At 40.2% G+C, this 25,890-nt stretch overlaps 2 protein-coding genes across 7 annotated transcripts in view; one reads left to right on the top strand and one right to left on the bottom strand.

The window, feature by feature from the left end:
- LOC103894254 (UDP-glucuronosyltransferase 2A2) overlaps positions 1 to 1,286 on the top strand; it is a 16,728-nt gene extending 15,442 nt beyond the window's left edge. The window contains exon 6 of the mRNA XM_009273598.1: positions 975 to 1,286. Coding sequence (XP_009271873.1) covers positions 975 to 1,251 — 277 coding nt within the window. The 3' untranslated portion in view covers positions 1,252 to 1,286. The remainder of the gene's footprint in view (positions 1 to 974) is intronic.
- Positions 1,287 to 4,013: 2,727 nt separating this feature from the next.
- Positions 4,014 to 25,694, bottom strand: YTHDC1 (YTH domain containing 1). Of its 6 annotated transcripts, XM_009273600.2 has the most exons (18): positions 25,569 to 25,694; positions 23,870 to 24,004; positions 21,433 to 21,534; positions 20,464 to 20,792; positions 19,977 to 20,331; positions 18,591 to 18,680; positions 18,036 to 18,089; positions 17,338 to 17,432; positions 15,311 to 15,419; positions 15,095 to 15,212; positions 13,917 to 14,001; positions 11,843 to 12,009; positions 9,218 to 9,300; positions 7,750 to 7,786; positions 7,618 to 7,657; positions 7,451 to 7,513; positions 5,710 to 5,844; positions 4,014 to 4,995 (listed from the first exon to the last, which is right to left on the bottom strand). In XM_009273600.2, exons 1-18 carry the CDS (start codon positions 25,594 to 25,596, stop codon positions 4,771 to 4,773), a joined length of 2,250 nt encoding a protein of 749 aa, XP_009271875.1. In that variant the 5' UTR covers positions 25,597 to 25,694; the 3' UTR covers positions 4,014 to 4,770. The 6 variants fall into 6 exon arrangements, 5 of the variants coding, with proteins under 5 accessions (XP_009271875.1, XP_009271877.1, XP_009271876.1 ...); XM_009273602.2 differs by lacking the exon at positions 23,870 to 24,004; XM_009273601.2 differs by lacking the exon at positions 18,036 to 18,089.
- Positions 25,695 to 25,890: the final 196 nt, after the last annotated feature.

A 25,890-nucleotide genomic window follows, 5' to 3' on the forward strand; every position in this document is an offset into this window, starting at 1 on the left:
AGTCCCCCATGAGGACCAGGGCTTGTGAGCGTGAGGCTGCTCCTATCTGTCTATAGAGGGCCTCATCCGCTCGGTCTTCCTGGTCAGGTGGCCTGTAGCAGACCCCTACTGTAATGTCACCTGTCCCTACCTTCCCTTTAATTCTGACCCATAAATTCTTGGTCGGCTTCTCATCCATCCCCAGGCAGAGCTCCATGCACTCCAGCTGGTCCTTGACATAGAGGGCGACACCCCCTCCTCATCTCCCCTGCCTGTCCTTCCTAAAGAGCCTGTATATATCCCTCCATCCCAACACTCCAATCATAGGAGCCATCCCACCACGTCTCCGTGATGCCAATACAGTTGTAGCCCTGCAGGCACGTGCACGTCTCTAACTCCTCTTGTTTATTCCCCATGCTACGTGTGTTTGCATAGAGGCATTTAAGTTGGGCATTCCCTTTGGTCAGTTGGGGTCAGCTGTCCCGGCCGTGTCCCCTCCCAACTTCTGGCGCACCCCCAGCCTACTCGCCAGTGGGGTGGTGTGAGGAGCAGAAAAGGCCTTGACTCTGTGTAAGCACTGCTCAGCAGTAACTAAAACATCCCTGTGTTATCAACATTGTTTTCAGCACAAATCCAAAACATAGCCCCATGCTAGCGCCTATGAAGAAAATTAACTCTATCCCAGCCAAAACCAGCACCCTATTATTATATTGGAACAGAAAATGCTGCAAATGTTTCCACGTTGCTTTTTTTAAAGGAGTATCTGGAATAATTTTGAATAACTTTTCTTTGCAAAAGATTGGCTTTCTCTATTACTGTTCATAACCCAATTTTATGCAGATAGGAGTAAATTGGGCCAGTTTCAAATATATTTAAATAACAATGATGAAAGTGAAAGCAGGGCTTTCCACCTTCCTCAAGAGGACTGCCAGGTGCTGAATGGGTTGTTTCAGGAATCGGTGACAGATCTCCTTGGTTTCTTCTTTTCTCCCCAGCTATAAGGAAAATGCTCTAAGGTTATCCAAGATACACCATGACCAGCCAGTTAAGCCTCTGGACAGGGCCGTCTTCTGGATTGAATTTGTCATGCGTCACAAAGGAGCAAAGCACTTGAGACCAGCTGCTCACCGTCTCACCTGGTACCAGTACCACTGCCTGGATGTTCTGGCATTCCTGTTCACCTGTGCAGCCATTGCTGTCTTCATTCTTGTCAAGTGCTGCTTATTTTGTTGTAGGAGATGTGGCAGGATTGCAAAGAGGAAGAAAGAATAGACATCCTGTTCCCATCAGCACTTTTTCTTCTCCTATGCTGATTCAGCAAGGCATTTATGCACATTCCTCGGTGAATAAAATTATTAGGATATGCTTTAAGCTGGGCATATAATGAAGCACCCCGTTGAACTGGGTCGTGCTAAAAAGCTGTTGTGGGGCAGAGCTGCTTGCTTAGCCAGCCAATTCCTTCCGGCCTAAATAAGATTGAATTACAGTTGCTTTATCCCCTGGGACCCTGTTAGCTGATCACACGTGGTCCCTAGAATGCTAATTGCTGCTCTAACTTTTCAAATTCATTTTGGTATATTTCATAAATTCAGCCTTCCCATGTGTGATACTGTGGATTCCTTAATCTGCAACTAGTCTCCTTACCTTAACTCTGTCCTCTCTTATGTCACCCAGGCTTGACGATTTACAACCAAAATGCCTCTCCTGTCAGAATAGCTCTCTCCAGCTTGGACAGTGAAGCTAAGATCCCGGGCTCCTAAAAAGCACCCATCTGAATGGCCAAGATCATGAAAATCTGGGAGCTGCAAGTGGCTGGTGAAGCCTGTATCATCACATTTGCACAAATGCGCTGACTACTTGGGGGCTGAGGGGAGACCAGAGTCCTAAAACCAGCAGAGAAATTGCTTTTCTGAGAACCATTTCTCTTTTCCGTTCAGTATATGCCTGGAGTCCTGCACAGGCCACCATTCTAACTGCAACACTCCAGGGGTGTTAAAACCACCTCTGTCAGTAACTTGTCCATCTTAACCCCCAAATGTCTCTGAGCCATGCTAACTGATAAATGCAGGAAAACCTCTAGAGATAGAACTTGCAAAGAAGTAACATTACATGTGGGAACAGTGCAATAGTCACTTGCTTTGCCTGAAAAGTTTTGGGGAAAATAATACTGCTCTTGGCTCAGATAAGAGTGGTAGTAAATGCAGCACTCCTGAAATTGTTCCAGGTGCACTTACTGACGAAAGCCTACTAAAATGATGCTAGTTCAGGCCTCCTGTTCTAGGTAAGGTTATTCCACTGCTGTGCCAGCTTACTCAAGAAAGAACCTGCCACAATTTTAACTGATAGTTGCTGTATTCTGGATGCTGCAGAATTGTCTTCAAACAGAACAGGCTGAGAAAACATTTTAATTCATTTACATAACAAAATTCCCTACGCTACATTAACTTTTTTATTAGCATTGTCAATATTTCAATATCTGCTTAAATCTCTTCATACGACAACATTTACAAAAGCTCAAGTGAATTGTTTCCAAACTAAAGAGGGGTTAGAACAAGACTAGTGCTTCTCATGGTAACTTCTGGTACACTGTTCCTATGGTCATGGTGGGATCACATGCAGGAATATGCATACTGAAATATGCAGTGAACAGAAAGTCGAACAGCATGACATTCAGGCCCCAGATCTGAAAAGTTTTGCTGTAACTGTTCATAGAGCTGGGTCCCTAGGCACAGCTCCACCAAGCTTGATCACTAACAGCCCCCATCATCCAGCTTCTGCAAGTAGAAGATTTGCTGAGATGTCAGTTTGGTTGCAGAAGGCCAGCAAGCCTCCTAGCACACTGCATAGATGCTGGTCAGATACAGCTAACAAAGGACACGGGAAACAGGGTAGCTGGGAAAAGTTGGACAGAGAAAGTGCTCTGCAGTCACTTTAAGGAGGTGCTTCTTTTCTGTAACTTACTCAGAGAAATTTGGCTTATCTAGTATTGAATTTAAAAAGTAAAAAAGAAAACCAACCAAAACCAAGAATCTAGAATCTGTACACAAAGCAGAGAAAGATATCAAAGAACGAAGGTGGTCTATGATGCATTTCTCCAATTAGACACAGTATGAGTACTGAGTTTGATAGACTGATCTAATCCTACTGCTAATAGGCATATCTCTGAGTGCACAGTAAACTGTTTTGAGGAAGCCAAACATCTGTTCAACTTCTTGTAGTGTTCAAAAAATCCCAACATCCTTGCATGTTGGAGGTCAAACTTTTTGCTTAGCAGATGTAGATGTTTACTATAGCTTTGCAGACTAAAATACACAGAGCCCAAATTATTGTCAGATCTAAAAAACACGTGTTTCCACAACTGCCACACTGTGGCCAATCCTATACTGCAGTTTATAAAAACTGCTACAATACTCAGCACTGTGGAGTTGGAGGACTTTAAAGCATATGCTACAATCCGGCTTTGTTACATGAGAAGACACTGAAGAAAGGTTATGAAGAAGTCCACCAAGGAAGTGCTACTCATACAAGTTTTCAGAACTAGGAAACTGCTGGAGAAACTGAACAACTTCCACCACAAGTTTTACTTTTCTTTTTTTCACAGTTTTACCATTGGCATTTAGATTCAAGTATTTCCTATTTAAGAGAAATAACAAGTGATGCAGTGAATCACTATAAAGGAGACATGGGGAGAGTCTGGATCTTGCAGGACTAACACATTCCTGGGAGACAGGTATGATTATGGCCGAGGACAGCCTATCAATAGCTCGAAGATCATTTGATTAAGTTGAACATGTAGGGCCTTAATAACTCTGATTAGCTGCAGGAGCTGTAAGTTGACTACTTCACTGTGGAAACAGAAAAGCAATTACCTTTTATTTCAGCAGTCCTCTTCCTAAATTCAGGCTTTGGATCAATTTCACCTATCACGAGAACCTTTAAACTACTTTTGAACACAAAAACTTTCCTAGAACTGCCAGAATCTATCAAAGCTGGCAAGCTTAGAAGACCAAGAAACCCGATCTGGAGTTTTCATCATTTCAATAGTTATCAATTTATTTTTATAAAAAAAAAAAAAAAATGGTAGCAATGTAGAATACAGCAATATTTTCTGGTTCCACACACGCAGGTTATGAACATTCCAAGCAACGTGTACATTTTGGAAGGAGACTAGACAAGAGAATTGACCAAAATGTTACTGAACATGGGAAGATTTTTAAAAAAGGTTAAAAATTAGATATCAATAGTGTCTTCTTAATATTGCTTTCATTACTGAAGACTGAAAAAACACTTGACTTTACAGATAGGGTTAAAAAACGGGGACGGGGGGGAAGGCTGCTACAACACTGCCATACAGTCAAAAAAATCATACTTCAATATTTGCATACTTGATAGCAGCATTCTCCCACTGAACCATGTGAAACTACAGGAAGAAAACATCAAAGCAAAAGAAAAAAAATATGGCAGTTATCCATCAGTATTCAAAAACCTAGAATGAAGTCACTAAGTAGATGAACACTTACTGAGAATTAATCAGTATCTACATTCTTAGCTGTTTCCCATTCTGCTCCAATAGAAACGCCAAGTTGAGTGTCAGCTTTGCGTATTTTATTTTTGGCCGATTTGAGTTTTTCCAGTTCATAGTTCACTGCATGCTTGGAATAGAGAGGGTCATTATAAATCCTTCTACACAACGAACTTTAAGTAGACAGCTGAAAATAAAATGTACTACTTGTAAACACACAAAAAAATACAAGCTTTTTTTGTTTCAAGTGAGCACTGGTTCCAGATAGATTATCTTCGGTATCTACCTCTTTCACCTCTGTCTCTGTCCCGGTCACAAATCCTCTCTCTCTCCCTTTCCCGATCACGGCCTCTGTCACGTTCTCTGTCTCTTCTATTATCTCTAGGACGGTCCCGTTCCCGCTCTCGGTCCCTTTCCCGAGGCCTGCTTCTCCGACCACTGACAACTGCTTGTGTGCGGCGAAGAAAGTCGTCTACTCTCATGTCGTAGTCATGCTGTGATGAAAGGACAGCTCTGTTTATTTTTTTCCCCAGACTAAAATCCCCTCCCTTCCCTTATCCATAGGACTGGACGTAACTCTTGGGAAAGCCCAGTATTTAAAAAGAAAAGAAAAGAAAAAAAAAAAGTCCAGCATCCATAAGCACAAGTTTCTTCTTTCATCTTCAGGGCAGCACCATGTCTGTGCTTCCACTGTGCAGAAGCTGGGTTTGAAATGCCAGATACCAGCAAGAGACCTGAAAGCTAAGCAGCCTTCAAAGCCAGCTAACAGAAATTATTTAACAATCTGCCCCATTTTTTGATGTGCCTGTAAAAAGTTATAAAACACAAACTTTTCTGATGATAAAGTAATTTGCTGTGCATGAGTGCAAGCCACGTTACAGGCATGTCCTTATTCAAACTGGGCTTCAGCATGAAAAGTTCAGAGCTAGATAGCTGGAAGCCATTTTAAGCACACACCTCAGTTTAAGAGTATGTTCTGAGAATTTTGCACTTCTACATCACCTGGGAGAGAGAGGCTTTTCAAAGATGCCGGAGTCTCTAGTCAATCTAAATAACTGATCTTTCCAAGGAAAAGTAATACAGGTCTTAAAAATGCAGTTTATCCAAGTCAGCAAATCTCAGGTTAGGCTGCATCTGTACCCCGAATTCCTCCGGTTCCTACTCTGGCCTGCAGACTCGTGTCCCCCTCTGTCTCTGTGGACACTTACTACTCGCTTGTCTCTGTATCTTGCTTCATGTGGTACAGGATGATGTCCTGAGTATGGAGGGTGAGCTTGAGGTGGAGGTGCATGGTGCTGATAGTAAGGGTGGTGTGGTGGCTGCTCCATACCGGGATATGGTGGCTACAAGAAAGTTACAGGAAGTTTGCTGAGTGTTTCAAAACAAAGGAATGCACACAAGGCTGAGTGCTAGGAATTAAGAGCAGAGGTTACTTTCATTCAGATGGAAAACACGACATCTAAATATATCCGATCACAGCCTCCTAACTGAATGGCAGACTATTTTTCATTAAGTCGGCATGCTTTACTACTTCTCTACCATTGCTTCTTTAGAAGTTTGGCCAACACCCTCCCCAAGCTACAAACACGCCTTTTTTCCATATCTGCCTCAAAGTGATACTGTACATAAAACTTCTGCTACTTAAATGTGGTTTGTTTTTTTTTTAAATCTATGCATACGGAATGTGAATTTTGTCCAAACCAGCGAGCTCTTACAGAAACGAGTCTTTTCCAACCTAAACAATTCTATGATTCCTTATGAATATATTCCTATTTTAAATGAACAAACTTACTCTGCAAGACAAATTATTTGACAAACGGCTAGCAGATAATTTTTTTTTTTAAACAAGACATCTCTTGACTGTTCTCTTCCATTTCTTCAATCGGCAAGGCCTTTCTTTCCCATATTACCGAAGCATCTTTGCTTGCATTGTTGTCACAAAGGAAGTAGGTGGAAGTGCTGGATTTTAGGATGACTACTTGGACAACATGCAGAATGGGGTCAGGGTGGGGGGGAATGGGAGTTTCTGGAGGCTGAGCTGTGTTTGAAAAACCATTTTCCTCCCAGTCTGACAACTTTGCTCACTTCCTTCAGTTATGACAAACCAGAGTTGTGTTTCAGCTGAGAAAAATGAGAGGCTATAGTAGCCTCTCTACATCTGGCGCTGCCTTTTGCTCATTCACAGTATACACAAGAGCCAAAAGACTCATTTCAGTTATCCAAAATCAGGACCCCCAGGGCCAGAATTACTAAATATAACCAAAATAACTAGTTATAATGACTATTCCTCCTGACATGATGGCAAAACCACAGCTGTACAAGTGAACTATCAGTTAATTTCCATGTACATAGCCATAGATACATGTACTCATACATATGCTCATTTGACTGGGAAAAAAAGTGCATTTCAGTGGAGGCTGCAATACAGAAAGACTTATTTTGATTACGGTGTGCAGTACATTCTGCTACTTTCCTGCATGCTTCACTGCCATAGCCAAAAGCAAGCCACTGCGCAACATCAGAGCATGCCAGCCCATTCCATGAGCCTCTGCAGCAAGTCCACCTCTTTGATGCATTTGCTGTTTGAGAGAAAGCCAATTACTATGAATATTTAGCAGAATACAAAATTTCATCACCCCCTCTTGTGTAGGCTAAAGGAGGGTTCTGCTGTTTCCTCAGGGCTTTCAGTTTCTTGTAGGTTCAAACCAAGCCAGATTCCTGCTGCATACTGCTGACTAGAATGCTGGACTACTGCTGAGAGCTAAGTAAATTACTAAATACTTGATATAAATATTTTTTTCCCCTAAAAATTTTACAGTTACAGCAATGATATATTTTAGGAAAAGGGAAGAGTTGAGTGCACATCGAATACGCTAGGGTCCTCTAGAGGGGAACAAAAAAAAAAAGCCATATTCTACAGGGAAAAACTGAATTCAACAAGACACAAACCATTCCTTGCCATGGTGGTGGTGGTCCCATGTTGTGGAATTCCCTCACGTAATCATTGTAGGACTAAAATGAAAGACAGTAATATTAACATTTGTGATGAGTGTTCTTTGGAAGCGCTGAAAGCTGAATATAAAAAGTTCCCCAAAAGTCTGCATGCACCAACTTACCCCATTTAAAAATACATCTCGTCGAACTCCTGAAAATCGTCTGTTGGGAATAAAAATTTGTAGAACTAAATCCAATTTATCCTTACAGACAAGTTACCAGGGCATAAAATGAGTAACATGAACACACCTTACCTGTCTACTTCGGGATATCTGGGATCCTTTATATACCCTGTTCGAACATCAAGCAGCATTAATTCAATTTACCATCTCATGATAACAGTCTTAAAAAATATACTCATTAGAAACCGTCCTTTCATTTTGTGCCAGCTATAAAGTTGTGTCTACCTGCCATTACCCTCACTCTCAAAGTAACTCTTAAAAACTTACAGCTTCTTGTAGACAGTACAGAAAAATAGTATAATGTAGTAACAAAAAAATGATACAGATATACCCATAGGAACTTGCACACAGTACAAATATGCAAGGGGGTATCTGTGCAAATAAAGACTTGAATTTTAGTCAAACGAATTGGGAATGCCTGCAAGTTTGAAGGCTTCTGTCCCTTGGCAGTCAGCACATGGCTGTTACTACTTATTAACCGTGTATTCAGCAGAATGTGTTCATCTGGGCAACTCTTAAGGCTGATTTCCTAATAGGTTTTGGATACAATGTTATACAGAAAATTAAAAACAACCTAAAAAACATCTGGAAAAGCCCCACAGGGCAAAGAATTGTTACAGCTTCAGTAATCCCAGGAAGTAAACTTTAAAGAGCTCAGTAAAATGGTGCAAACCACCAGGAACGCTTACGCTAATAATGCTTCTGAGCTTCATTATTATAAAAAATTTTGTTCTGTACTCTCAACAGTGGTCTTGGAAAGCCAAGGAGCAGCAACAACACTTTTTGCATCAAAGAACACAGGCTTTGCAGTCAAGCTGGAGAGATTTAGAAATCTACTACTGAAATAATGGAATACATATTTCTAATAGCAGTGAAGCAAGATATGGTAGGTTAGAAGTGACAATTTCTTAAGAATTGCTTTCTGAAGAAAAAAAAAAATCTGCAATATTACCAGTGTTGTTGCTGCATTACTGCTGCAAACATTTCTTTCTGAAGAACAACAAAATTCCTTTCTCAAACTCATCATTAGACCCTCTTGTAAAATGCAGTGAAACTTCCCCCTCCCTTCCTCATATCAAGCTTGTAAAAAAATTCTCTCTGGAAACATAACCAAATGTCTAGTCACCTCTAAACACAGGCTGCTAGTCAGGCAATCTCAGCTGACTTTCCCAGTTGGAAATTTCTAATAAACATTTTAATTTGATGATTAGTGCACTGACAAGTAGGTCAAACCAATTCTTGTGCCCATCAGGCATTTCAACTACTCGTATTAACAAAGCGCTTGAGAGGATCATTCACAACAATGTACACAATTCTGAGGCTCTTAAAAGGGCTCAGCCTAGATTAACTCAGCTCTCTCTCTCAAACCAGTGAAACAGTGTCACTGACTTCTGCGAGAGGTGGGTTAAACCAGCAGGCAGCAGTCCCATTTTTATATCCCAGTCGTATCAATATTTCACTTTCGAATTAAATGAGGATACACTAAAAGAGAAAACACTTGTGAATTGGTGCACACAAATCTTCATAGTAAGATATTAACCTGGTCTTTGGTGAAACTCAGGGGGATAGTCAATCCTTGGTTTCTTTCTGCTGTTATGAATATCATAATCTTCTGGTCGACGCCTACACAAATTAGATATCAGAGATTAAACAAGGTTGCTTGGAGCATTCGTCACAGCAGAATACCTCACAGGAATAGCTTGAGCTGCCCAGGATCTCAATTTAATCATTCTGAATTCCATCTGCTTCAAAATGTTCTACAGCTTTAAATTTGAATTCAAATAATCAGGAACAACAGTCTGATTATATACCCTCCACTGTTACTTTCTGGCTATGGGAGCTTTGGTAGTTAAGGAAAGAACTCTACCCAAATGTACCTTCGTACCAAACAAAGGGTAACAAATTTGTCTAAAACAAACTCAGACTTAGGCTTTAACATTACACTTTCCACATTACATTTTGAAACAACCTATTGGATAACAAAAGAATTTACAGAACTAAATACAGTGAAAATAGATGGCAAAATATATCATTACAGTCAGAAGGCACGGACATTGCTGTATTTGCTAGCTATGGGGTAAAGAATTCTATAAAGGTCTATTTCCATAACATTTATAAATAAAACTGTGCATGCTCTGTGAAATTCCTTCTTTCCACTGTAGCTTTTTTCTAACTGGGTAGGCCAATGATATTATTTCTAACCATTTCTGTTCTAAGCAATTTACCAGCAATGCATCTGTGCCTTTTACAGAAAGTTTAAGAATGCTTAAGCTTCCTAATAATTAAAATAATTGGGGCTCCTTTCTATACAAACAGCTCTTTTACAGAAAAGATGTTATCTTTAAGAACTTTGCTCTCAGGGAGGAAGTTTGATTATAAACCAGTTACATTCCAGTTGCTGTTATGTTTAATAAAGAACTGAAAACTGGCTTCTAATTTTGCTCCATCAAGGTACATCAACATTAATGGGAGACTCCAATGCTAACATAACAGTGTTTCTAAACACAAAGCAGCTACAAATACATTCCCTTCCCCCCCACCCCAGCAATATAATTCCTTATGACAAGAAATTAACCTTTTCTTAAATCGCTTAATTACTGTGCAACTTGCTTGCTGAATAACAAGCTCACGTAGCTTTTAGTTTTATAAAGAGTCATTTCTCCTCCCCCTTCCCGACTTCAGTCTTTAAAGCCCACCATACCCAGTTACTAAGTTTTTTAAAATGAAAGCAGATTCTTTACTATGAGCAAAAAGCCCAAAAATCAAAGCAGTTGCATCTACAGCAAAATCAGATCAAGGAAAATAAAAGCTGGTGTAAAGAATAAACATACCGCTTTCTTGTAGTTTTGAGAGTGCATTTACGACCGGTATAAAATATGATAGAAACAGTTCATATAGTAGTCCAACTACTGACTTTAAGCTGTAAGCCACATACATAAATGGAGGCCCTGGCAGGCTTGAGAAGGTGTGGTGGTGTTATATGTATAGTTTGCAGTCCATTGCAAAACCTTCACTTGTATATACTTTATTGCACTGGAAACCTCTTAGCTTAACTTCAAAAGCCATCTTGGTGTTCAGTCCTTTAAAGCCAAAAATAGGGGGGCGCTGCCAGGTTTCCTCCTACCTACTTGTTACAGTGTCCTTTTTTTTAAGCTCAAGGAAATGGGGACTCTTGTTGGGTATCTGTACCTACCACAGGATGTTTCCACAAAGAGGAAACTTAACCAAAGGTTTCAGCCCAAACCATACATCAGTCTGTATGCAAAGTGGCTACACGGGGAAAAGGTGTTTGGCAGAAGGGCTATTATCAGTTCTTTGCAAAGACTTCTCCAATTCTGTAACAAGTTATACCCCCTTTTTTTCTGGAAAATGATGTTAAGTTCATATAGCAGTGATCAATAACCATGTCGATCCTCTAAAAATACTTTAAGTCCACAGGTACTGCCAGCATCTGGAAAGGTTGTATATACAGACACAGCAACAGCCATTCTTTTTGGTTTGTTGCCGGGTCTCCAAGGGCCACTTGATCCCTTTTGGAAAGAACCTACTGTTTTCAGAAGCTCAGCAAGATGTGTGAATTCAGTGGTTACATGTTAGAGAATATTTGGCAATGGGGTTAACACATCACGGTGACACAATTTGAAACAGTCCCAATAATGCTCCTCTTGAATATCAAAATAACTTAAATATTTTATCCTCAAAATGAGGCGGCATCTTCTGCAAAATTCTAAGTGATCCTTATAAAAGTCCCATATTTGATAAGGCTTATCCAGAGACACACCTGAAAGAAAAGGCTTTTACAAGATATTAACACATTTTTGGCATATAAATATTTCCTTCTCTCCATCTAGCCTGCTTATAATCAAGCCAAGCTTACCTACAGCTAGCATTACATGTTGCATTATCTCAGTAAATGATCTAGTCTAAACTAGACAGCACTTTAAGAGATTTTTTTCTGCAAAAGCAAAGATCCCCATTTTCCTCTTGAAAAATGACAGACCGGGGAACCATGTGAAATCCTCAATGAAGCCACAAACTTGTCCATGCAGCTTGATTTGAGGATTTTCTCTCTTCTTTATCGCAGGGAAAGCTTTGACGAATCATATTCCTCCATCACGTTATTCTGATACATGTGCCTATTATCAGTCCAAAGAACGTTTCTAACCTTCCCACGTCCCGAACGGGGTCTCGACGGGATGGGCGTCCTCTTGATCGGGGTTGTGAGTGCATTCTTCTCTTGTGCCTCATTTTATGAATGACTTGATACAAGTCAATACTTTCATCAGGAGGGAAGAGAAGACAAAGTTGGGTTCCACATTCCGGCTCAATTTCCTAGAATTAGTTAGAAGTTCAGTAGTGGTTTATAAACTGAAGAAATGAAACTCTCCCCAAATACACTGACAACATACATCAGAAAAAAAAAAAAAAAGAAAAAAAAAAACACTTCGAAGAGATTTCAGTATCACTAGAGACAGAGCAAAATTCACTTACATTACCTTTCACTCTTTAGGCACTACTTAGAATTTTCATAAACTAGTCCAACACTTGGGCAACCATATCTTCCCATGAGACATACAGGCCACATCACTGTTTTGCTACAAAATCAGAGGACTGTTTTTCATCACAAAGAAAATGATCACCTATTACAGAGAGAAAAGTGACACACGTAGGAAGAAAATCCATCCCAGCTTCACATATAAAGCCATGGCCTGATGAAGTTGACTATTACCACTCAAAAGTGAGTTCTTCAGTGTATGGTAGACAGGTCCATGAAAATACCAGCTCAAAGCTTGACAGCAGTCAAAACAAGCAAATCGTGTGTTCAGGATTATTAGGAAAGGAACACAGAATGAGAAAGTCATTATACCACACTGAAAGTCCATGTTCCACCCACACCTTAAATACTGGGTGCAGTTCTGACCCCTTCATCTCAAAAAAATAGGGGGACAGTAGAAACAGAAAAGCTTCAAAGCAGGGCACCAAGGATAACTGAATGAGCGCAACAATTTCTACATGCAATGACTGAGCAGGTCGGTCTCTCCAGCCTAGAATAAAAAGAGGAGTATGTGGGGTATGGGGCACAAGACAGATACAATGGGAGTGTCCGACACCACAAGTTGTTTGGAGGAGAGAGGGACAGAGATCAACTTGTTGACTCCCTCTTCCGGTACAAGAACTCAGGGCCATCAAATGAAGCTAGCAGGAGCCAGGCGCAAAACAATCCAAAAAAGTGCTTCTTCAACCTGGTGACTAGCAGGCCCACAGAACGCCTTCCCAAAGGATGTCGTAAATGCAAGAAGCTCAGTGTACATGTCCTCAGAAGAGATCCATTCAGGGTTACACAAAATGTAAATGGATAAACGACAACCACTTCAGGAAATAACCCGAGTTGAAAAGCAGGGAGAACAATCATTAGACAATGCTTGCCCAGTACCTAACAGTACAGCAATTTTATGAAAAAAGATGAAACCCACGTCCAGATTGCAACTCTATAGTGAAGTGGACAAAACATTAAAAAATTTATTTCCTTGACCATTTAACAGAAACAAAGTTAACTGAAATCCTTTTTCTTTTTTTTTAAGTTCACACTAAATTAAAAACAAGACCGAAAATATTTACTTGTGCTACCCAACAAAGTGAACGTGTCTATGAGCAAAATAATGCAGAGTGTCCACATTTTCTATACAGTATGGGGATTACGAAACTCCCATTTTGCCTTAAGAAAGCAGAACCCGTTATTTTAGTCAAGGCTGGGTTACTTGAGGACAGCAGCAACACACCTGCACTCTGGTATGTCTGACAAGACAAAAAGCCACCCCACTTAAAATTTACTTAGCATATACTTTATAATGGTAGAGTCTATGCCCTAAGCAATACAGTACATAAAAAAAATGCAACACAGAACACAGCTGGAAACACCAGAGCTTGTTCTTAAAAACTGATGCTATATAGGTTTGCACACCATACAATGCAAGGCACGTTACATTTCAAATCCAAAATATCACAGTTTTGAAGCATCAAACACTGTTTATCACAAAGATGACAACAGAATCGGCACCATATTTTTTTCTGTTTCATTCTTCCACAACAACATTAGAAATAAGCCGAGTGCCTTAGTCACAGTACTCTACTGCAAGTAACAACTGATCTAAAAAGATTCCAAATCTTCTGTAGATACAAAGCTGAAAGCAAGCACTAGAAGATGTGGGTTATAGAAAAAAAAAAACAAATTAACAAACCTGTCCATCGCGTCCAATCTTTACTGGCTTATGTTCGTTCCAAGGATTGGTCAGGTGAGCAGACTTAGTGAACGGCAATTCACGCCTAAACATGCAAGTGGCATCATTTATAGTTTTGCCTCCGTTTTTCGTAAAAAAAAAATTAAAAATGCATACAGCAGGACAGTACACACAAAATAATCCTGTTACCCTTTGCACTGTCAGGTCTCTCAATGAATGTATTAGTACATATTAAGCATTAGTAACTGAAGATTTCACTTTGACTTATTCCAATATTAACTAGTATAGTCCATACTATGACAGCCTATCTTATTAAAGAAATTTTTTTTGGTCTTTGGACAATATAGAGACCGTGCTTGCTTATTATCTCACCATCTGAATATGCTGACCAGTCTCTACGTGAGGTGGTAGCTCATGGTACCTCTGAAATAAACCCCTGAGCATCTGACCTAACTATGAAACTAGAACCGCTTTGAGCTGGAGGTAGGAGTCAGTAACTTCCAGAGGACCTTTCCGACCTAGATTTTTCTCTGATTTGAAGTCTCACCTTCCCTGTATTTAGTCTTTCTGGCAGCCCAAAGTGCTTGGACAACCATGCAATGTATCTCACAGGACTGATATAGCTCTTTTTCTTAAGAGAGGTTTAAAACCTTTTCTGTAAGACATACTCAGATCAATGAACATACTGCTCACAACCTATATGTTATGCAAAATACCTGTACTATTTCATATGTTATTTTAAAGCAGCAGCATTTTCTTTGTTCAGTCAGATGCCAAGATGTCAGATGAAGACAGATCTGACCTTACAGGATTTTTTTCCCTTTTATCCACAGCTGTCTGTTCAAGTGAGCAGTTGTTTTTACTCAACAAAGACTTCAGAATACAGTTTTCTGGTTTCAGTGCAAGAGATCAGTAAAGGAACACAAGTGTTAAAAATCTCTGAATTACTTAATTGTCTACATAAAAATTTAAAAAGTATTTTCTATAGTGCATGTCAGGTACAGACCTGAGTCCCAAGCTCAGTAACATGGAGGCATGGATTTGGGGAGATTGGAGGACAGACCTCTGGTTGAACTGGGTTTTCAAAAGGATGCTGTCAGCACTCGAGTGAGTAATACACAGAAATGGTATTATAATGCCTTGTTACTAAACAGCAACATAAACGAACAATTATTTACCTGCAAATCCAGTCAATTTTAAAGACACCTCCCAACATTTTTGCATTCATTCCTGCAGGCAGCACCCAGTGTATAGGTGATCCTCCATGATGGGACTCTGAAGACAGTCTTGCAAATCCTAGAGGATTTCACATGAATTGTAACAAAGACAACAGAAAAGCTATTGCACATAAAACTCACTTTCACTTACCTTGATAACAGCTCACTTTCCCTTACCTTGGAATTTGCCACTCTCTCTTACAGAAAATATCAAAATAACACTCCTCGCTGATCTAAATGCAGCATTAAGCTTCTTTTCATTCACTGGAAGTGTCGACCATACTCCCTAAAACAAAACAACCCCCACCCCACCACCAAAATTTAAGAGTTCATCTCAAGTGATTTAGCTAACATAAGTATATAGTGCAGATGAGGAAAATACGACCAGACTAGTGTTCTAGGACAGAAGATAATGGAAAGAGAAAGGTATTGCTAAATTCAGTTCCTTCAGAAAATTTTTTTAGCCTGCCCCATGACAAAAAACTTTTAAAACACTGGCTTTTCAATCTCTTTTTGAACCCTGCAGATGCATTTAGACCATCTATAAGGTTTCATTTGTAATTATAATGATGGACAGACATCAGAAAACCTTTGCCTTTAGTATTTTTAATGTATGTTTTAAGTGACTTTGGGAGTTCATGTATTATATAATACACACAAATGATGAAAAACCAGCAGCGTATATACTGAAAGGTGGGCAGGTAGTCTTCAGTAACCTTCTTAGTATGACAGATTTGTTGACGACAGCTTACAGATTTTAAAACTCTTTTAGTGAAAGGCCAGAAACATGAAAGACACCAGACCAACATTTTAAATTGGCAAGACAACTCAGAACAGTTTGTTCAGCCTCTCACATCCCCACCTACTAATTCCTACCTTTTCCCTTTCACCAGCCATTGTGTAGCCATGCACAATAAAACCCCATCTGTTTTAAGGTACCAACTGAGCTGAGCTATAGAATACCAGTTTGCTGTATTACTTTTCAGCAAGACCAGCTCCCCAGTCCATTCTCTGGGCAAGCTCAGAGGAGAAGCTTATGCTGGTTTAACATGTTCAAACTTCAGCCTCAGAATATGATCCAGGATCTACCAAAGAAAATGTTCCTCCCCTTCCTGTTTTATTGAAGATATGTTCTCATGTCCTACTCTGTGCTCAGATTAGTACTTGCCTGACCAACAATTCATTAGACTCACCAGAGAACTATTTGGGTTTTTTACTAGCTTTCAGTCAGATGTATATTGCTTTTGGCTGCTTTTGAAGCCCTGATGTGAACTAGAACAACTTACTGCACTGGCACCACAAAAGCCAGTTTCATGAAAGTGCAGTGGCAAAACACTGATGCCTATACGCTGAGAGACAACGCATCCACTCCAAGAATTTTACGAACAAGGATACTGTTGCAGCCCCAAGTGTGGATGAGGCACAGAAAGGATATACTCCTCTAAAGAGCTAAAGCAAACGCCAGACAGAATGGTGTTCACTGCACAGATCAGACCCAAAGCTGGTGGGGGGAGCCAAACCCGTCCAGGAATTTTAAGATTCATTTAATTGTTTCAATGCTATTCTATTTGAGAAAATCTTCACTAATAGAATCATCTACTCTGTGTATATTGTGTAACAGCAAATCAGCTATTTTCTCTACAAGCTGTTCCAAATAACACATGCAAATACAAAACCACCAGAGTGGCCTAATGCCATTCCTCAGCAGCTGAAGTCCAGTGCACTGGAATCCCTCCCAAAGAACTCCCTTACACCAGCACTGTCAGGCATATATTTCTGCAATAAGCCGTCAGATCCCTGAATCAACTGAAAAAAATTACTGTTATAGCATTAGACGAAAACCAAAACCACCTTCTGAACCTCCTCACAGTACAGCAATATGAACACAGGTGCTGATGAAAGGGAGAAAATACCATCCCAGCATCTCCAATGGAGGCTGGCTTAGGACGTTATCAAACAGACCTTGAGGCCCCTTTTTAACCCTACTCTTATCAAGATAAATGACTGATGGTCTAGAAACTTTTCTAGGTTACAGTGGAAGCAGAATAGCTACCCTTGAAGAATCAAGAAGCAGTAGGCATCCTTGCCTCTACCAAGATCTGAGTGATGGAGAAAAGAACACATCTATCTATATGCTTTTCTATAGTAAGATGGGAGTTTTTGAAAATAGACAAAGTGATCAGTTTGAAGAAAATTCAACATACCTTTGCTTTAGCAAGTGATACGTTTTCATGGTTATTACTCTTGATGAGAAAGAATCTTGCATCTTGGAGAATATATTTAAGTTTACTTGTTTGGTCTGAAAAAACAAAGTGTCAAATAAGCTGAACTGTAAATATTTACAATTGTCAAAAATGTTGCTCTGAGTGTAGATAGTTGTTTGTTTCCTTCAAAATAGACTGTATCCCACCCAGTTCCTACCTATGTATTATCACAGACAACCACCCAACTTGAAACTTGAAGTCTAAGCTGTAGAGCACAAAATGCCAGGGGAAACCAAATCAAAACTAAAACTTAGATATTCAGGTAAAGAAAAAATAAAATAAAATCAGCATGATTCAGTGATGTTCCGATATACAGGACTTATTTCCTTGCTTAAGAATCTTTGGATAAATACTGGATAACATTCATATCAGCACGAGTCATCCAATAGAGAATGCTGAAATGTTACTTTTTTCAGATGTAAGCACTTTATTTTTTGCTTTGCTGCCTCTGCAAGGAGCAAAGCGACTGAACTTTTTGCATATCGCTCTCAACACATGCAAAAGTAGCTCAAGATTCACTTGTTATGCTCAGAACAATTATGCGCTCAAACTGATTTATATCGGAACATTACTATTTAATGAACAGAGACAATGGCTTGCTATGGGGCATGCATTAAAAATTCAAATTTAAATGATACCTTTTTGGACAGCACGAACGGAAGATGATAATTTCTCATGCTTCTTTTCTGAACCTGTGTTTAGCCAAAGTACATTTGTTCAGATTCAGCCTTAATAGAGATAATATACAATTTCTACAGCCTTGTCACATACAATTTTCATTCATGACAAATTATGCTTTCTGGCGCGCACCCACACACACAAAAATACTATTCAATGTGCACGAGTGTTTTGTTTTGGTTTTTTTTTGTTTTGTTTTTGGGTTGTTTGGTTTGGGTTTGGTTTTTTTAAATAGTATTTGAACAATTTCCTACTCAGAAAACTAGTCACTGAATCATCATCTTCCAAGTTTAAAAAAAAAAAGTGAAAATTCCACTTAAGCAACAGAATAGCATTAAAGTAACAAGAAAGCCTACTTCCCCCCAAAGGTATCCACACACAACATGCCAGAAGTCAATACCAAATTATACAAAGCTACATACCCCATAAACCTCTACAGCCAGTTACATTTATTTTAGATTACACATTAAGATTTGATGCAAGTCAGGATGACAAGCAATAAAAGGAAAGAATACCTGCATACGATTCTGATGCAGAACTTCCACTTCTGTCAAAAACAATTGGAGAGATACCTCTAGCTCTCTTCCTCTCCTTCTTTTTCTCATCTAAAAAAACCCATAACAAGTAAAAGCAATATTTTAAACATCAAGTGGCAGGCAAAATTGAGATAAAAAGTACTGAGACAGGAAAACAACATCTGTAATAGTGAAGTTAGCATTTGGCTTGCACGTGAAAATTGTGGTTGCTGCCCCAAAACTATCACGCATCAAAGAAGCAAATGCTAATTACTCAAGCTTTTCATTCGCAAAAGGAAGACAAACACCACAAATCCAGTATTTCTGTGCAAAGTTTAGAGACAGAATTTATCTCCTAAGTATTTTAGTAAGGGTGGTTTAGCTCTTCTCTCCAGCCTTCAGCCAAATTTGCAACACAGAGCACAAACTGTATTGCGATAGTGATATGGGCTCGTTTGCTCAGAGCTCAGCAAAATGGCAAGTGGTATGAAAACAAAACACTGTGGCACACAGGCAATTATTTCCACTCTTAGAAGTGTTACGTTACACTACGGAGCTTTTTAGAACAGTTATTACAGCTTCACTTGTCTTTAGGTTACACCTTTCTGTTCTCTAATTCCAAACAGCAGAGCTGAGCCAAAAAAGGCATTATGTTAAGCAGGATGACCACCTATGGAGACTTCAGACAAGGAAGATATACAAGAGGAATCTTAACAGGATTGCAAGCCGCTTTCTTAAAAAAAAACAACAACAAACAAACCAAAAACAAAAAAACCAGCCAAAACCAAAAGTATTTATGTCATTAACACTTCACATCTGTAAGTTAGGACCAGTTATAATATACAACTGTGAACCATTTGTTTCTAGTTTCTGCTTAAAACATTTCTCTCTTTCTAAGTTTGCCCTAACAGCTAATCATTTCAACTTAGGTTTAGATTTCCTATGCTGAAGGCAGCCACTATTTAAGATTCAACTATCCTTCCCTGGGGAGATGGTGCTTTTACTACACCAGTCTACCTGGTCACTCATCTAGATGAATACAGAACAGCTCAACACCAACTTAAAATGAATCGTATGGGAAACTAAGCCGTTAGATACCTAAGGAAATACTAAATCTAACGATTCAAAGCATTGAACAGCAAGGCCAAAGCAATCAAGAACACTATGAATCCTCAGCACAGTAATCCTGATATCCACAAGTTTTGGTGTAAGGAAATACCACTTTCCAGTACATTTTTTCCGTGCCTATGGTATTTCATAATTAACAACTTACTGACTTGTGCTACTAAGGCTTACTTCTGACATAGTCAGGAAGTGGTTATTTTTAAAAGCAGCCAAATTTTCAATGGCAAGGTATTTCAGATTAGCATGCTAGATGTTACCTACCTGATGCATCTGAACCAGTCCCAGATCTGACTGACCCATCCGTGAAAGAGGCAGATTCAGAATCAGAATCGCTGGCTTCACTTCGTGTGTCATAGTCATTTCCTTCCTTCTGATCTCTCTCATCCTGTTCATACTCTTCTTCATCCTCCTCCCCATCTTCTTCTACCTCTTCGTCCTCCTCCCCTTCATCATCTTCCTCTTCTTCCATTCCTTCCTCCTCATTCTCTGTATTGCCTTGTTCAGAGGAACCACTACTGCCAGTCTCGTGATCTGAACAATATTCCTCAGAGTTCACCTCTTCTTTAGAAGAATGGCTGGATCTGCTTGGTCTTCTATCCACATCATGCCTGATTCTCTGATGTTTAAAGAAAAAGTGAATCAGCAGTCATATAACATTGTCAGGATGCACACACAGTCCTAAGAGAATGTGCCTTAAAAAGGTCTCATATAATTGCTTTATTTATAAGGCAGCAAGAATATTTAATACCTCTGAACCATCTGGCGTAGAAGACTTCGCCCTTCTGTCAATATCCCTCTTCCTCATGCAAGTTTTTTCTGGTTGTCCTTTATAAGGTTCCCTGGAACTGCTCGACATGCGCGTCTTTCGATCACCATCTGGGCGCTTGTTTCTATCAGACCTCTGATAATCCTCATTCTTGTATTCTGATACCGGTTTTCCTTTCGTACTCACTATTCTCTTGTTATTGCTAACTGATGAACTAGGAGGCTTTGGCATCATCTGCCTCGATGAATGCACAGAAGGTTTTTGTCTCTTGCTTTCAGAGTTTTCCATCCTGTCAGTTTTTCTTTTTGATCCTTAAACAGAAAGAGATACCGAGTTCAATGTTATTTTGTATATCAAACCAAAAACTGTGCAGAGGCACCTATTTTCTCTACTTTGGGTAATTCCCCTGTTGCAGTCATAGGTAGCATCTTCCAGTTGTAGGCTTTGCAACAACACTCAAAACTGCTTGCTAGGAACAGCTCATGTTCTAAAACATATATTTTACTTTAAAAAAAAGCAATCCTTTAGGCTTTGGTAGGTGTTTTCTAAATTTTAGATATGGGAATGCTAAATTAAATGCTTATGGGATTGGTCTAAAGCCAAATCAAGAACTGAGCTGGAACCAGACTTTGGGACCCCCTTGTTCCATTTCCATTTCACTTCATCGGACCAAAAAAGACAGTCATTTTCTAACAGCAAATGAATTCACAACAAGCCAGACTCAGCAATTGCTTTTGAGACAAAAGGAAACCTAGCTAACTGTTTGCTTGGAAGGTAAGGTGAAAAAGCAGATGTCCACGAAATAAAGACTTTTGGAACTCTTTCGCTCTTTGCATCAGGTTATAAGAGCTGCTACTTCAAAGACTTTAACCTTTTAAGAAAGAACACTTTAAGAAAGATGTTTTTTACCATTTACATTCTTGCAGGACATCCACTACCAAAGTCACCTACCCTTTTTCTCACTTTTATCTTGCTCACTGTCGGGGTTATACAACTCATCATCTTGGTCAGGAGCATCAGTCAAAATGTCATCCAGAACATTCAGTTCACCATCTGAAAACAAACAAACAAAAAAACTTAAAAACAACTATAAAATGTCTGGATATGTAAACTACAGTAGAACTAGTATTTGCAAACCCAAACATTTCCATTAAGGTTACAGATCTGCCACAAGGCAAAAATTAACATCTTGATTTATTTCCACAATTTCAGTCGGAAGGATCAAGCAAAGCCAATAAAAGAATTAAAGTACATCACAGGACACATTCAAGCCTCTGAATAAGGTCCAAGTTGGTTCCTCATGTCACACAAGCTTTGCAGGAAAGCTGACCTACAAATGAAAGCTTAACAAAAAAGCCTGTACAAAATTTGAGAAAAAGGAGACTGGGAGATAGCCTGAGTGCCATAAGCAAAGAGGAGGGACCTCTCTCCTCAAAATCCCAAAGAACTTGCACCTTAAATTATCTCCCCTCCTGCCCCGCTATTTTTGTTGTCTTTGCTGTGTTAGGAGGGTGAATTTTGTGGTTCACCTACAAGTAGAAAAAACACAACAGGGCAAGTTAACAACAAGAACATAAGCTAGGTCAGCCCTCTGAAGAAGGGGAAAATAGACTTATTTGCTGCATAATTAATTCTGAGCCGCTTTGAAAAAAAATGCTACAACTAATTCACCTTGATCAAAAGGGCAAAAGTTTAAGGATATTCATGCTAGCAGCAGTAAATGACCACACTTGGTCACAGAACTTTTAAAATTTGCCACTGTTTCTGACTCTGTTTCACTTTGCCTGAAACCAAAGGGGATATATGGTGATTCTGGTAGAAGAAGGATTCACCGGCTTTAAGACAGCAGATTCCAAGCACTTTAAAAATAAGAGTGAACTAAGCCTAAGCATGCAAAGGGAAAAATAATAGAAAAAGTATTCATTTTGGAATCTCATATTTCTTCTAAACTCTGGAATTCTTAGCTCTTTCCACTTCGTATTACTATGATTGATTCTATTTTCTGTGTTCAGGAAAAGGAAAGCAAAGCAAACTCCAAGGATTCAGCTAGTTGACAGTATCTGTAGAAGACACATTGTACAACATTATAAAGCAGCAGGTAAGGACTCCTGTACTGGATGAAATCTGGGTAAGGCAGCAAATGAGGTCCTCCAGAGTTTGGCAACTTGTCTATCTCAAAATCTTGAGCTGCGCCACAAGAGAAGTTTTACAGCTTGATATTAAAAAAAGACAATCCACACCAGAAAAAAGGTTAGTATTGTAATTGTATCTCTACTATGTACTACTGAATCTGAAGTCAGCATGTGTGCTAGCTTTCCCGCTGGCATTTCTCCACATTTTCTGTGGCAGGGGAATGCAGAAGTGGTCCCTGAACTGCACAATTGCTGTAGCCGATGCAAAGGAAGCAGTGCAGAGAGAGGTGGATCAAGCCTTTCCCTGGCAGTTTACAGTTAAAGGGCATTTAAATATAACACGAAGCTGCATCGTAATTCTCTTGGGAACAGCCCTTTATGTTTGTAGATACCTATATATCCACAGCAAATATTCTTGCTGTTACTGATGAGATATAAGAGAGTCAGATTCATGGCTGTGCAACTGCTAAACATGGGCTGCAATTTCCTGGCTTGTATTCTGCTTCCTCACGGAAGACTAGGCAAGTTCAGAGCACCAGATTTTTTTACCGGAGACGAACGAAAAAGAGGTGCACTAGGATTAGAATATTAAACATATCACCCATCTCAGATCACACATATTGATCCTTAGCTTTGTTTTCCTTTTGGTGAGGCAACAGCATACTTGAGTAAACTACATTTAACCTAGCTACTGCAGTAGCATTCAGAGGTGCTAAAAGATTCATGTATCAGCTGGTTCAGAAATAAATGAGAAGATAAGGAAAATTTAATGGAATAAGCAAGTCCGACACATACTCTGTGGTAAATTCCTTCCAGGTTAGGTGGGCCTGATTTATAGTTGGAACCTTAGACAAGTACACAAAAGACAGGAGCAGGATGAGTTCCCCCCCCCCCCCCTTTAGGTTAGGTGCCTGATTTATAGTTGGAACCTTAGACAAGTACACAAAAGACAGGAGCAGGATGAGTTCCCCCCCCCCCCCCCTCGCTGTATCTGATTTATTTAAAAATAAGTTTCCAGATTTATGTAGCGGCCTGGTGATGCAAAAAGGGCAATCTGAACACACAGTTCCCACCTCTCACTTGCATCAGGTATACTGCTCAACTGACTTCCACAAGATGATTCCACTCACTGAACTGTCACTGTTAGTGTTCAACCTGATGAGCTAAATTATCTCAGACAGATCAAGATAAGCATCAGGAAAAGCACAAAAAAAAGAAACAGAAAAGCAGTAGAGGATAGAGGACAGATTTCTTACAGTTCATCACTGCTGAAGGGAGAAGGTCCAAATGAGTCCTTTTCATTACAGACACTCCCAACTGGGCTCTCCTGCAACTCATCTTTTGTTGACTCGGGGGTGTGTTGGATCCTTCCATGAACAAATTTAACTCACCTGAAACAGCAGGAAAGTAACCTGGGGAGGCCATTTTTCCTCTGCTGGCCACGAGCGTTAGATCTATTCAAGGAAGGGTCCAAGCAAAAATCTGATTTGGCAAACAGAGGAGATAAAACCAGGCAATTTCAAACCAAAAGGGTATGCAAGATTTATTTCCACTTTTTTTAAGCAGTGAAACAGCATTTCTCTTCCAAAAGGAACATAAAAATAACGTCACATTTACAGTAGAAATAAGTTCAGTTACAAATAAATGTGCATTAACACCTGCTATTCAGTCAGAATCATCCCTTTCACAAGACAGAAAATTAAAAGCAAATTAAGATACAAAACATAAAAACATTTCTTGTCTGCTACTCATGTCTTGACCACTGTCAGTGATTTAAAAAAAAAAAAAGAACAAAAAACCCCAAAGAATAAAAAAATTCAAGCCCATGTGGATAAATGGTTGTATGAGTAGAAATTTATAGATGACAACAGTAAACATTTCAGTTTCACTGCTCATCCATGGTGGCAGCTCACATTTGTTTCAACAGAACCTGACTGTATCCTATCCCACCAGTCTTACAATAATACCATTAAGAATCAAGCACCAGAAATAATTTTACTTATCAGTTCTAAGAAAATCTAGTGGGAATTTTCCATGTGATCTAGTTTCACAATAAATATTAGAGACTGCAAACTTTCACCATTCTGACAAAAGACATTTTATGGACATCTATCCTGCAAAAAACTTTACGCAAAATGTATTCCACAGAAATCCAAAACAATGTAAACCAAACCACACCACCACAACGATCCTTTACCTTTTTTATAACGCTATTATCTGCACTAACCACCAAACAGCAATCTTCTACATCTAAATTTTGTTTTTACTTCTTAAATGGACTATTTTGTGAGGACTGACTCTCATAACCTCACAGACAACATGTGGATCACTTCAGCTTCTGCATACAGTGACGGGCAATTATAAGAGTTGTGAATATACATAACCCTGGAAACGTTCAATTCCTTTAATTCAAACTTATTTACCCACAGTGCCCAGAACGCATAACTGCAAAAAGCCGAAAAATCACCAAAATAATATTCCAACGTCAGCGTCTGCTTGCTACCATAACTACGTCCCTCGGCAGAAAATCCTGCAAAAAATACAGCTAGGGATCCAAGCAGAAATAAACAGATACTTTCTGCGAAAAAATAACCAGCAGTAACTCGCTGCCAGTAACGTTAAACTTACGGCCCACGAACTGATTCCTATTCCCGCTGCTCAAGTCACCTTGCCCTGAGCCCACTGCCGCCGGGGCACCACGTTACGGTGCGATGGCCCCATCACCTCCAGCACCCCAGGGCACAACAGGCAGCGTTTCCCCACACGCCACGTCTAAAGACTACGAAAATCGTCCTCGAAGAGGGCCTCCCGGCCCCGCCGCCCCTCCACTCTCCTCACGGACGTCTCCCACAGTGAAGGCCCAGCACCAGCAACCAAGCAGGCCCGGGGGAGGGGGGATAACCCGGGGGAGGTGGGACGACTCGGAGGATTGCCCCCACCCCTACCACCGGGTACCTTTTTCCTCCCGGCTATCAGCCGCCATCCCGCCGCCGCCGCCGCGACGCGCCGAGCGCCTAAGATGGAGGCTCACTCTTCCTGCACGTAACGATTCCCTCTTCCCAGAATGCACCGCTTTGTTTACGCTCCGCGCGTCACAGGGCGCCGCGGGCGGAGAAGCGGAGAGGCGGAGAGAGAACGGGCGACGCATGCGCGGTGGAAGGGGGGGCGGGGCGAGGGCGCGCGTGTAAAATCGCCCCGCGCGGCGCCCTCGTGCGTGTGCGTGCCGCCGGGTGCTGAGCGGGAGCCCGCCATTTTTGTCTGTTGGCGGGGGGGGGGG

Source organism: Aptenodytes forsteri, unplaced genomic scaffold (assembly GCF_000699145.1).
Source record: "Aptenodytes forsteri isolate BGI_AS27 unplaced genomic scaffold, ASM69914v1 Scaffold93, whole genome shotgun sequence".
In the NCBI taxonomy this organism is placed as follows: Eukaryota; Metazoa; Chordata; class Aves; order Sphenisciformes; family Spheniscidae; genus Aptenodytes; species Aptenodytes forsteri.